This window comes from Ranitomeya imitator, chromosome 3, assembly GCF_032444005.1.
Source record: "Ranitomeya imitator isolate aRanImi1 chromosome 3, aRanImi1.pri, whole genome shotgun sequence".
Taxonomy (NCBI): domain Eukaryota; kingdom Metazoa; phylum Chordata; class Amphibia; order Anura; family Dendrobatidae; genus Ranitomeya; species Ranitomeya imitator.
The window spans coordinates 785,454,662-785,467,637 of record NC_091284.1 but is presented as its reverse complement, the minus strand read 5'-3'; the positions used below and the strand labels follow the sequence as shown (position 1 = coordinate 785,467,637).

General features: G+C 38.7%; 1 protein-coding gene across 2 annotated transcripts in view; it reads right to left on the bottom strand.

Moving 5' to 3' along the window:
• HEPHL1 (hephaestin like 1) overlaps window positions 1-12,976 on the bottom strand; it is an 87,392-nt gene that overhangs the window by 51,764 nt on the left and 22,652 nt on the right. For both annotated transcript variants that reach the window (XM_069759155.1, XM_069759156.1), the window contains exons 2-4: window positions 11,901-12,145; window positions 7,744-7,956; window positions 627-803 (exon numbers count right to left, since the gene is read on the bottom strand). In XM_069759155.1, the coding sequence (XP_069615256.1) occupies window positions 627-803; window positions 7,744-7,956; window positions 11,901-12,145 (635 nt within the window). The remainder of the gene's footprint in view (window positions 1-626; window positions 804-7,743; window positions 7,957-11,900; window positions 12,146-12,976) is intronic.

The following is a 12,976-nucleotide window of genomic DNA, read 5'->3' as shown; positions in this document are numbered from 1 at the left end:
GTCGCATTTCCCGATTCCCGGCTCTTGCTCTACACAGTCTCCTTGACATGAAAGATCTTACGATTTATGTTATTGCTCTGCTAGATTTCTGCCTACCTGCACCCGCAGCAGATGTCCTTGACATAGACCGCTCCTGGTCGAAACGTTGGACAGTATCTGTTTTCGTCTCCTTGTTGGATCAAAATAAATTTACACTGCAGCAAGACCTAGAGTCTCATTTTCTTTTGTGGTGCTGAGGTACCTACCTCAATAGTCTGGACCACAAGTCTCTTCTTCAGGCACACAATTTTTTTTTATTTTTATTTTTTAAAGGACAGTGCCGATCTTTCTCCTTCTAACAAACATAATTGTGGTCATCTTTATTTGTTTCCTGACCTGTAATAACCCGTTATGCACTAGAGAAGAAGCTGGAGGAGACACCTGATGCTTCTCCAAAATAGTGGCACCCAATGTACATTTACACTGCTGGAAAAAGCTAAACATGAATATTAGGGTGCCGCTGTGAGAAAACCTTGTTGTGGCAATGTGACCCGCAGTCGTACATGGTAATTAATGGATAGGTCGATGGGATGAAAAACTAATATTAGAAAATTACAGTCTCGTGATGACATTTCGGGGACACTCACCGTGCATCTTGTTGCTTTCCTGGAAGTCTTCATTATCTACCTCTACCGTGTCTGGCTCGGAGCAGAACGTCTGGATATTCTCCTCCAGGTACCAGCTGATATTCTCATCAATCACATAGAACATTAGCACAAAGTCTTTATTAACATCCAGTCGGTTCAATGAACTGTCCAGTGTCCCTGGAAAATGGCAAAACCAACATTCAATGAGGTTTATTGAATTTGTGAAGGAAGCCGGGTCGCTCAGCACTTGATGGACATAGATCAGTTTTTGGATAGTAACCTAACCTCTATGAAGGCAGCATTGGATGTATCAGGCGGGTCCTCATCTCGCTTATCACTATAGATTTCACTCCTTGACACCTGAACTTTTTCATTTTTTTTTCATTCCTGCCTTCCAAGAGGAAAAACTTTTTTAGACATGCAGTAATCATATCTAATTACAGTCTTGAAGGCCTTAACAACCCATCAGCACCTCCATGATTGCATCATGGTGGTGGCTAACAGCTTGGATGCTGCATCATCTAACTTATGGAGTTATCTTCAATCCAGGCCACTAACACAGCACAGTGATTCCCGCAATATACTGTATGTAGTAAGCTTAGCTTCATGTAGTCCCTACACCCTGCACAATGGTCCCTGGCTATCCGCTTTAAGTATAAGCTTCATGTTCTCATACTTGGTCCACCAGCGATCAGCTGTGATCTAAAGACAATTCTTAGACAGTAGTCCATTCATGCGCACAAAAATCTGGAGCCTCCAGCACAAAAAACTCTGCTGCTTTCCATTTTTTGTCTTCTTTTATATCCATTGGAACCATTAGATGCCCATTTCTTTTAATGGTGCCTTCCAAACTTAGGGCTCACTCACATGAGCGTAGATTCACTCATTCTAGAAAATCTGAAAAATTATGTAAATGACACTTGGAATTAAGGAATGAATAAGGAACACCTGGTTGAGCATACGCACTGCCGATCCATTCTATGAAAGTTCATCATAGAGATAGAGAGAGACAGACTGTTTGTGCTTCGGGGTGGCCTGTGGACAGGTCTCTCCTTGGATTCTCTGGCTTAGAGCAGGAAGAGAAGACTGCCTACAGTCCGACCCGGAGCACGGGCATCTCATCAACTGAAAACTTCTAACACTGATTACACAAGATATAAATGACCAGGATTAATCGCACACTTAATATAATGGTGCTAGGGAGGAAAAATTGATGCAATATAGTAGAACAACCTCCAGCACTCTTATAAGAAAAAAAGTCTTATGTTGAATAATAAATTCTTTATTGTAATAGTAGTTAGTTCTGGGAGTTCACAGCCATGACAACAGGATATAACAGAAAATTTTCCCAACGTTTCGACCATAAAATGGTCTTTGTCAAGGGTACAATCTATATGAAAAAAACATAATACAATATAAGTACAAAATATGTGAAACAACTTATTTCTCATAATGAACACAAACTACAATGATATTGTTACATAACAACCTTACATATATGTGAACTCTCAGGAGAGAAAAAATAATAAGAAAAAAAGAATAATCTATATCCGATTGCATATATATAATAAAATATAATATATTTAAACCAATAGATATTATATATCCTTCAATCCAGGATCTATATGGGCAAAAGAAAGTCCGGTTCATAAAAAAACGATCTATAAACCATGTCAGTAACGAACAGTATATATTCAATATATTACCCCATAAGAGGTCAGAATCGTGAAAGGTCTGGTAAAAATGACAGCCTGATTGACAGAGTAATAGCACCGCAATCTGCAGGTCCTATGTAAAATACGCGGTATATCAACCCCAAAATAAGAACACATGAGAGGGCTAATGGAAATGTATCCCCAAAACACCGAAAGAAAGAAAGAAATAAATAGCAAAAAAAGGATCTAGAAGTGCTGATAGAAGTGATAATTTTTACCTGTATCAGAAGCAAAGTTCCAAACGGCAGTCCCAGAGCTGTGATATAGCGGTGTGAGAAAGGACCTTATATAAGGCCATGACGTAATATCCTGTCCGTCATGTGATATCGCCGAGGAGACCCGAAACAAGCCGAAGTGAAGTACAGGGTAACGCGCATGCGTCAAAGTGAACCGAAGACGCAGAGAAACAAAAGAAGAACAGCGCAGGCGCAAAGGAATAAAGAACTCCGGAGAAGTGCGCATGCGTCCAAGGATGAATACGAAAATAGCCGAGAGAGCCGAGGAGCGCCGAGGAAAAGCAGGGGAAGGAGAGATAGTGCGCATGGCAAACTAAGAGATGTATAAGAAGCCGTAGATAATAAGAGAAAGGAGAAACGTTACAAAATGAGAGAATGCATAGAAAGGACAAAAAGGAAAAGAGAAAGAAAAAGAAAAATAGTGTCCAGGAGAAAGAAGGGGGATACATTACCAAAGCGTTAAGGAACCTATAATAATGAAACAAAAAAAGGAATTAATATATAAACACGGATTAGACAATATTATGTATATCAATTAACACATTTAATAACTGATCTCATACTCCCTATTTAACCCCCACGGTTCCAGTGTTTGTAATGTAAAAATCCAATAAGATTCCCTGGATTTAAGTCTCTTGATCCTATCTCCCCCCGTCTAGACAAAGCTACATGCTCTATCACCTGATACTTCAATTGTGACACATTATGCCCCGCCATTGCAAAGTGTGCTGGGATAGGCAACATAAGTTTCTGACACCTAATGGTGGATTTGTGCTGAGATATACGGCCTCGGATATGTTGGGTAGTCTCCCCAACATATCCGAGACCGCAAGGACACTTAATCAAGTATATAACATAAGAAGAATTACATGTAAAAAAACCATTTATATTAAATAACTTCCCAGATCGGGGGTGTGAAAACGACTCACCCCTTGTGATATTAGAACATTGCATACAATGGAGACAAGGGAACGTGCCCCGTTTCTGTGTGACAAGAGTCTTCTGTGTATAACTGGGTCTGTCAGAACCAATGTCAGCTCTCACTAAGAGATTTCTAAGATTAGAAGGTTTTTTATAACACATAATTGGAGTGTCGTTAAATTCGGGTATATTCGGATAAGCTTTACCTAGTAGATCCCAATGACGTAAAATACAATTTTTTATTTTATAAAGATAAGGATGGAACGTGCTGACAAAGGGTATTCTCTGTCTCCCCTGACTTACTTTATCCTTAGTGATATTGGTTCTAGTTTTCTGTAGTGTTCTCAGAGGATAACCACGTTGTAAGAATTTAACTGACATTTCTTGATGTCGTATAGCCTGTTTGTCTACATTGGATATTATCCGTGATAATCGATGATATTGAAAGATGGGTAAGGACTGTTTGACGTGTCGAGGATGACAACTGCTAAAATGCAATAAGCTACCATTGATATAGCGAGAGAGGTACGCCAGACTGTGGAAAAATATAAAGACAAAGGTATGATTGATGTCAAACTCAGTGAATATCTTATGAATACTCAACCTATGACACCGGTGTTTTACATATTGCCAAAAGTGCATAAGGACTTAATGAATCCACCAGGACGACCCATTGTGGCGTCGACTAATTCTCTTCTCTCTCCTCTAGCTATTACCCTGGACCGCATCCTTACTCCCTTATTACATAACATCTCTTCGTATCTTAAAGATACTACAGACTTTCTTTCTAAATTACATGCTATTACTCCAGTGACCTCCGGGTGTATACTCGTTACGTTAGATGTGAATAGTCTGTATACATGTATCAATCATCAAAAAGGTATTGAGGCGATCCAGTGGTTCCTGACTGAATATACTAATTTTTCTCCTGATCAACTTCAATTTTGTGTAGATTTATTAGTTCTTGTTTTACACAAAAATTTTTTCTTGTTCGGTGATCAATATTATATACAAAAGACTGGGACGGCCATGGGTTCCAACATGGCACCTCCATATGCTAATATTTTTATGGCAGCTTTTGAGGAGACTTATGTCTACACACATTCATTATTTCAACAACATTCTATATACTGGAAACGGTATATAGATGACGTTTTTATGATTTGGAAGGGGGACGAGGATCTTCTCCTCCAGTTTGTAAGTGATATAAATTCCTGTGTTCCCAATTTATCGTTCTCCATACAAAAGAGTACAACATCTATCAATTTTTTAGACACCATGATAACATTGGAAGCTGACGGTAATCTTGATGTGGATCTATACTGCAAACCCACTGACAAAAATAGCTTATTGCATTTTAGCAGTTGTCATCCTCGACACGTCAAACAGTCCTTACCCATCTTTCAATATCATCGATTATCACGGATAATATCCAATGTAGACAAACAGGCTATACGACATCAAGAAATGTCAGTTAAATTCTTACAACGTGGTTATCCTCTGAGAACACTACAGAAAACTAGAACCAATATCACTAAGGATAAAGTAAGTCAGGGGAGACAGAGAATACCCTTTGTCAGCACGTTCCATCCTTATCTTTATAAAATAAAAAATTGTATTTTACGTCATTGGGATCTACTAGGTAAAGCTTATCCGAATATACCCGAATTTAATGACACTCCAATTATGTGTTATAAAAAACCTTCTAATCTTAGAAATCTCTTAGTGAGAGCTGACATTGGTTCTGACAGACCCAGTTATACACAGAAGACTCTTGTCACACAGAAACGGGGCACGTTCCCTTGTCTCCATTGTATGCAATGTTCTAATATCACAAGGGGTGAGTCGTTTTCACACCCCCGATCTGGGAAGTTATTTAATATAAATGGTTTTTTTACATGTAATTCTTCTTATGTTATATACTTGATTAAGTGTCCTTGCGGTCTCGGATATGTTGGGGAGACTACCCAACATATCCGAGACCGTATATCTCAGCACAAATCCACCATTAGGTGTCAGAAACTTATGTTGCCTATCCCAGCACACTTTGCAATGGCGGGGCATAATGTGTCACAATTGAAGTATCAGGTGATAGAGCATGTAGCTTTGTCTAGACGGGGGGGAGATAGGATCAAGAGACTTAAATCCAGGGAATCTTATTGGATTTTTACATTACAAACACTGGAACCGTGGGGGTTAAATAGGGAGTATGAGATCAGTTATTAAATGTGTTAATTGATATACATAATATTGTCTAATCCGTGTTTATATATTAATTCCTTTTTTGTTTCATTATTATAGGTTCCTTAACGCTTTGGTAATGTATCCCCCTTCTTTCTCCTGGACACTATTTTTCTTTTTCTTTCTCTTTTCCTTTTTGTCCTTTCTATGCATTCTCTCATTTTGTAACGTTTCTCCTTTCTCTTATTATCTACGGCTTCTTATACATCTCTTAGTTTGCCATGCGCACTATCTCTCCTTCCCCTGCTTTTCCTCGGCGCTCCTCGGCTCTCTCGGCTATTTTCGTATTCATCCTTGGACGCATGCGCACTTCTCCGGAGTTCTTTATTCCTTTGCGCCTGCGCTGTTCTTCTTTTGTTTCTCTGCGTCTTCGGTTCACTTTGACGCATGCGCGTTACCCTGTACTTCACTTCGGCTTGTTTCGGGTCTCCTCGGCGATATCACATGACGGACAGGATATTACGTCATGGCCTTATATAAGGTCCTTTCTCACACCGCTATATCACAGCTCTGGGACTGCCGTTTGGAACTTTGCTTCTGATACAGGTAAAAATTATCACTTCTATCAGCACTTCTAGATCCTTTTTTTGCTATTTATTTCTTTCTTTCTTTCGGTGTTTTGGGGATACATTTCCATTAGCCCTCTCATGTGTTCTTATTTTGGGGTTGATATACCGCGTATTTTACATAGGACCTGCAGATTGCGGTGCTATTACTCTGTCAATCAGGCTGTCATTTTTACCAGACCTTTCACGATTCTGACCTCTTATGGGGTAATATATTGAATATATACTGTTCGTTACTGACATGGTTTATAGATCGGTTTTTTATGAACCGGACTTTCTTTTGCCCATATAGATCCTGGATTGAAGGATATATAATATCTATTGGTTTAAATATATTATATTTTATTATATATATGCAATCGGATATAGATTATTCTTTTTTTCTTATTATTTTTTCTCTCCTGAGAGTTCACATATATGTAAGGTTGTTATGTAACAATATCATTGTAGTTTGTGTTCATTATGAGAAATAAGTTGTTTCACATATTTTGTACTTATATTGTATTATGTTTTTTTCATATAGATTGTACCCTTGACAAAGACCATTTTATGGTCGAAACGTTGGGAAAATTTTCTGTTATATCCTGTTGTCATGGCTGTGAACTCCCAGAACTAACTACTATTACAATAAAGAATTTATTATTCAACATAAGACCTTTTTTCTTATAAGAGTGCTGGAGGTTGTTCTACTATACTGATTACACAAGAACCACAAGGCCGATTTCTTCTCCCAGGTATCTTTTTAATCAGTTTAACACTGCCAACCTGACAATGCCTGTAGTTTACATAGCAAAATCCTGCTGACAGGTTTACTGTAAAGTCTTATTGCTAGGAATGTTTTAAAAGAACTGCAGAAAATTGGGTGTTGGAGGTTCTAAGGCAATCAAGACCATGGGGCTATAGAATCTTTAGTCCTCTATATAATCCAGCCCTGTGTACACTAATAGATATAAATGATATAGGCAAATGGCCTAAAACTCCTAGATGCCAATACAAATTCTGTAGCAAACACTGACCACCTACTATGTGCCGTTCATAATATGGACGCCTGTCTAAGCCCTGGTGCCTGGGCGTAACTACTACCTCTGCACCCGGTGCAGCTATGGCACTTTAAGAAGTATGTTATCTTGGTTCTTTTTCATGCATTTTCCACAGTCGTGATGTTTACCCTGCTCTTGGTTTTACATGCTTGCTATATTATTCTTTCGAACCTGTTCCTAAATCTAGGACCAGGTCCAAAGATATAGATGCTCAGGAATAAAAAAAATAATTCTATTTTATGCAACATAGTTTATGCCTTCTTCATTCAATGACCATCATTTTCAGTTAGTTATATAAAGATTTTCAGGCATAGTTTTTATGCATTTGTCGAAAGTAAGTGCCCTTCTTATAATGACTGAACACATTGTCCAACTTCTATGGGTTCCATAATATTTACCTTTCTTACAAGTCAGCAGAGCTCCTATCAATCCACTTGCTATGTCTTTAGGGGCATCGATATGAGAATGATAGATCCAAGTCAAGCAATTGGGATCTTCAGAGGTTGGTGCATATTCCTGTTTAACAATCCACTTGTAGGTATGATTTCCCCCAGGAGGAACTGCATCATCACGTTTATCAGATTTGCTGGTTCCATCTGGATAAAAAGCTCCTACAATATACAATATGTAAAGTTCTGGGTTGTATGGAAAGTAAAACAGAGCTACATGACTCTAAAAACACAAAACTCATAAAGTGATACAATTTCTTTATCAAGGGATTTTTGAAATCTCGAAGAAGGCTCAAATTTGCTACAAAGGGGTGAAAATTTCCTTCTTTACTTGATGTGGTGATCACACTGGAACGAGATTTAACCACTCCGCTACCATTTCCTTAAATTAAATGCAGCAGAATCCTTCTTTAAAGCAATGTATCACCTTTTGGCAAACCTTTTTAGTATAACAAGGGAACCGCCATGGGGAAAACATATGCCCCAAGTCAAATTCTTCACAGCTATTCCATGATTGCAACAGCCTATTTACTTTGTTAGCATAAGCACCACATTTTGCATCTATATTTTGCTGAGAGCCAGACCATTAACCCCTTTACCCCCGAGGGTGGTTTGCATGTTAATGACCCGGCCAATTTTTACAATTCTGACCACTGTCCCTTTGAGGTTATAACTCTGGAACGCTTCAACGGATCCTGATGATTCTGACACTGTTTTCTCGTGACATATTGTACTTCATGACATAGGTAAAATTTCTTTGATATTATCTGAGTTTGTGAAATAAACAGAAATTTGACGAAAATTTTGAACATTTTGAAATTTTCCAACTTTGAATTTTTATGCCCTTAAATCATAAAGATATGTCACACAAAATACTTAATAAGTAACATTTCCCACATATCTACTTTACATCAGCACAATTTTGGAACCAACATTTTTTTTGTTAGGGAGTTATAAGGGTTAAAAGTTGACCAGCAATTTCTCATTTTTACAACACCATTTTTTTTTAGGGACTACATCACATTTGAAGTCACTTTCAGGGGTCTAAACAATAGAAAATACCCTAGTGTGACACCATTCTAAAAACTGCACCCCTCAATGTGCTCAAAACCACATTCAAGAAGATTATTAACCCTTCAGGTGTTTCACAGGAATTTTTGGAATGTTTAAAAAAAAAATGAACATTTATTTTTTTTTTTCACAAAAAATTTACTTCAGCTCCAATTTGTTTTATTTTAGCAAGGGTAACAGGAGAATTTGGACTCCAAAAGTTGTTGTACAATTTGCCCTGAGTACGCTGATACCCCATATGAGGGGGTAAACCACTGTTTGGGCGCACAGCAGAGCTTGGAAGGGAAGGAGTGCCATTTGACTTTTCAATGCAAAATTGACTGGAATTAAGGACACCATGTTGCGTTTGGAGAGCCCCTGATGTGCCTAAACATTTAAACCCCCCACAAGTGACATTATTTTGAAAAGTAGACCCCCTAAGGAACTTATCTAGATGTGTGGTGAGCACTTTGACCCACCAAGTGCTTCACAGAAGTTTATAACACAGAGCCGTGAAAATAAAAATTCTTTTTTTTCCCCACAAAAATTAATTTTTTAGACCCCAGTTTTGTATTTTCCCAAGGGTAACAGGAGAAATTGGACCCCAAAAGTTGTTGTCCAATTTATCCTGAGTACGCTGATACCCTATATGTTGGGGTAAACCCCTGTTTGGGCACACGGGAGAGATCGGAAGGGAAGGAGCACTGTTTTACATTTTCAACGCAGAATTGGCTGAAATTGAGATCGGACGCCATGTCGCGTTTGGAGAGCCCCTGATGTGCCTAAACAGTGGAAACCCCCCAATTATAACTGAAACCCTAATCCAAACACACCCCTAACCCTAATCCCAACAGTAATCCTAACCACACCTCTAACCCAGACACACCCCTAACCCTAATCCCAACCGTAAATGTAATCCAAACTCTAACTTTAGCCCCAACCCTAACTGTAGCCCCATCCTTAACCCGAGCAGGAAAATGGAAATAAATACATTTTTTACATTTTATTATTTTTCCCTAACTAAGGGGGTGATGAAGGGGGGTTTGATTTACTTTTATAGTGGATTTTTATGATTGGCAGCCGTCACACACTAAAAGACGCTTTTTATTGCAAAAATAGTTTTTGCGTCTCCACATTTTGAGAGCTATAATTTTTCCATATTTTGGTCCACAGAGTCATGTGAGGTCTTTTTTTTTGCGGGACAAGTTGACGTTTTTATTGGTAATATTTTCGGGCACGTGACATTTTTTGATCGCTTTTTATTCCAATTTTTGTGAGGCAGAATGACTAAAAACCAGCTATTCATGAATTTCTTTTGGGGGGGGACGTTTATACCATTCCGCGTCTGGTAAAATGGATAAAGCAGTTTTATTCTCCGGGTCAGTACGATTACAGTGATACCTCATTTATATAATTTTTTTTTTGTTTTGGCGCTTTTATACGATAAAAACTATTTTATATAAAAAATTATTATTTTTGCATCGCTTTATTCTAAGGACTATAACTTTTTATTTTTTCGCTGATGAGCTGTATGGCGGCTCGTTTTTTGTGGGAGAAGATGACGTTTCAGCGGTACCATGGATATTTATATCCTTTTTTTAAATTGCGTGTTATTCCACTTTTTGTTCGGCGATAATAAAGCGTTGTTTTTTGCCTTGTTTTTTTTTGTGACGGTGTTCACTGAAGGGGTTAACTAGTGGGACAGTTTTATAGGTTGGGTCGTTACGGACGTGTCAATACTAAATGTGTGTACTTTTGTTGTTTTTTTTATTTAGATAAAGAAATGTATTTATTGTAAGAATATTATTTTTTCTTTATTTAGGAATTTTAGTTTTTTTTTTTTTGCACACATGTAAATATATATATTTTTTTACTTGTTTTACATTGCCCCGGAGGGGAAGGGGGGGGGGGGACACCACACTATAATGTCAGATCGCTGATCTAACACTTTGCACAGCACTGTGTCAGATCAGCGATCTGACAGGCAGTGCTCCTGGCTTACCAGGGCCTGCTCTGAGCAGGCGCTTGCAAGCCACCTCCCTGCAGGACCCAGAAGCAGCCCTGCGGCCATTTTGGATCCAGGGCCTGCAGGGAGAATGAGGTAGGAGACCCGAGGACTCTGACGGTCTCAGGGAAGCACGCAGGGAGCCCCCTCCCTGCGCGATGCTTCCCTATGCCGCCGGAACGCTGCGATCATGGTTGATCGCAGTGTTCCGTAGGGGGTTATTGTGCCAGGAGCGGTCCGTAACCGCTCCTGGCACATAGTGCCGGATGTCAGCTGACTATCGGCCGTGTTCCCCCCGTGAGCGCGGCTGATCGCATATGACGTACTATCCCATCGGTGGTCATACGGGCCCACCCCACCTCGACGGGATAGTATGTCTGATGTCAGAAAGGGGTTAAAGGACATATGCACACATCATAGTGGTCCTCAACTATTTCCCAACTCATTCCTGGTTAAAGTAAACACTAATTTGGATGAGAAAGGCACAGTACAGAACAAAAGTTTGGGCACACCTCATTTAAAGATTTTTCTGTATTTTCATGACTATGAAAATTGTAAATTCACACTGAAGGCATCAAAACTATGAATTAACACATGTGGAATTATATACTTAACAAAAAAGTGTGAAACAACTGAAATTATGTCTTATATTCTAGGTTCTTCAAAGTAGCCACCTTTTGCTTTGATGACTGCTTTGCACACTCTTGGCATTCTCTTGATGAGCTTCAAGAGGTAGTCTTTTGGTCTGTACTGTACATCATCGAGCATATGTTAAATCAACAAAAAAATTAAGAGAGGGCGTGTCCTAAAGTGCACCATACACAGGTAGGTGTCTTACTGACATGGACCATCTTTGATCCATGTGTTCTGGAGCCTTAAGTCCATAGGGGAAAATAAAGTCAGCAAACATGTTTTAAAACAATCACACTCTACAATATGTTTCTAATTATATTCAAATTACATAATCCTAGTTGTTGCCCTGATTTTCCGTGAAGTCAATTAGATTGACTAACCAATATGCAAAGCTGCGATCAAAATCAAACAGATTTACCTTCTGAATCCTTTTCGTAGAAGACTCCGTGTGGATGAAGAGTATAGGATCGAGAAGCAAAATTCTTCAGATGTATAATAATAGTGTCTTCAACTTCTGCCTTGATAATTGGGCCAAGTAGTCCTAGCCAGGCAGGCTTACTGACCTCCTCAGCATACTTGGCATCCTTAAATTGTTTGTATATGGCCTTTTTATAAACACGTCCTATTATGTCTTTGCCATTTTCCAGAAATACTGATGCATGTCTGGTGAAAAAAAATAATATACAAAAATAATAAGGTTAAGTTGTGATTTACCGTAAAATAAAATAAAAAGCATTTTGTACACAAAATAATTTCTCAGACAATGTCATAATGCATGCAAAACATACATGGAAGAAATTGACCAGACCACTTGTCAAAAGGGGTAGTGCGCTTTTATTTAACACTAGCTGAAGAGCCCGGCGTTGCCTGGGCATAGTAAATATCTGTGGTAAGTTATAGCACGTCACTTCTTTTATTTTCCCATCACGCCTCTCATTTTCCCAATCACATCTTTAATTTTCCCCCTCACATCTCTCATTTTCTCCCTCACACCTCTCATTTTCTCCCTCACTCCTCTCATTCCCGCCTAACACTTGTCATTTCGACCTCACATCTGTCATTTTCCGATCACTACACTATTTTCCCTCACTCCTCTCATTTTGCACTCACACCTTTTCATTTTCACCTCACACCTCTCATTTTCACCTCAGTATATACATTTTTGTCATCTCCCTTATATATAGTATACACCTGTATGTCATCTCCTGTATATAGTATATACCTGTATGTCATCTCCCCTGTATATAGTATATACCTGCTGTGTGTCATCTCCCCTGTATATAGTATATACCTGTATGTCATCTCCTCCTATATATAGTATATACGTGTATGTCATTTCCTCCTATATATAGTATATACCTGTATGTCATCTCCTTCTATATATAGTATATACCTGTATGTCATCTCCTCCTGTATATAGTATATATCTGTGTGTCATCTCCTCCTGTATATAGTGTATACCTGTATGTCATCTTCTATATATAGCATATACCT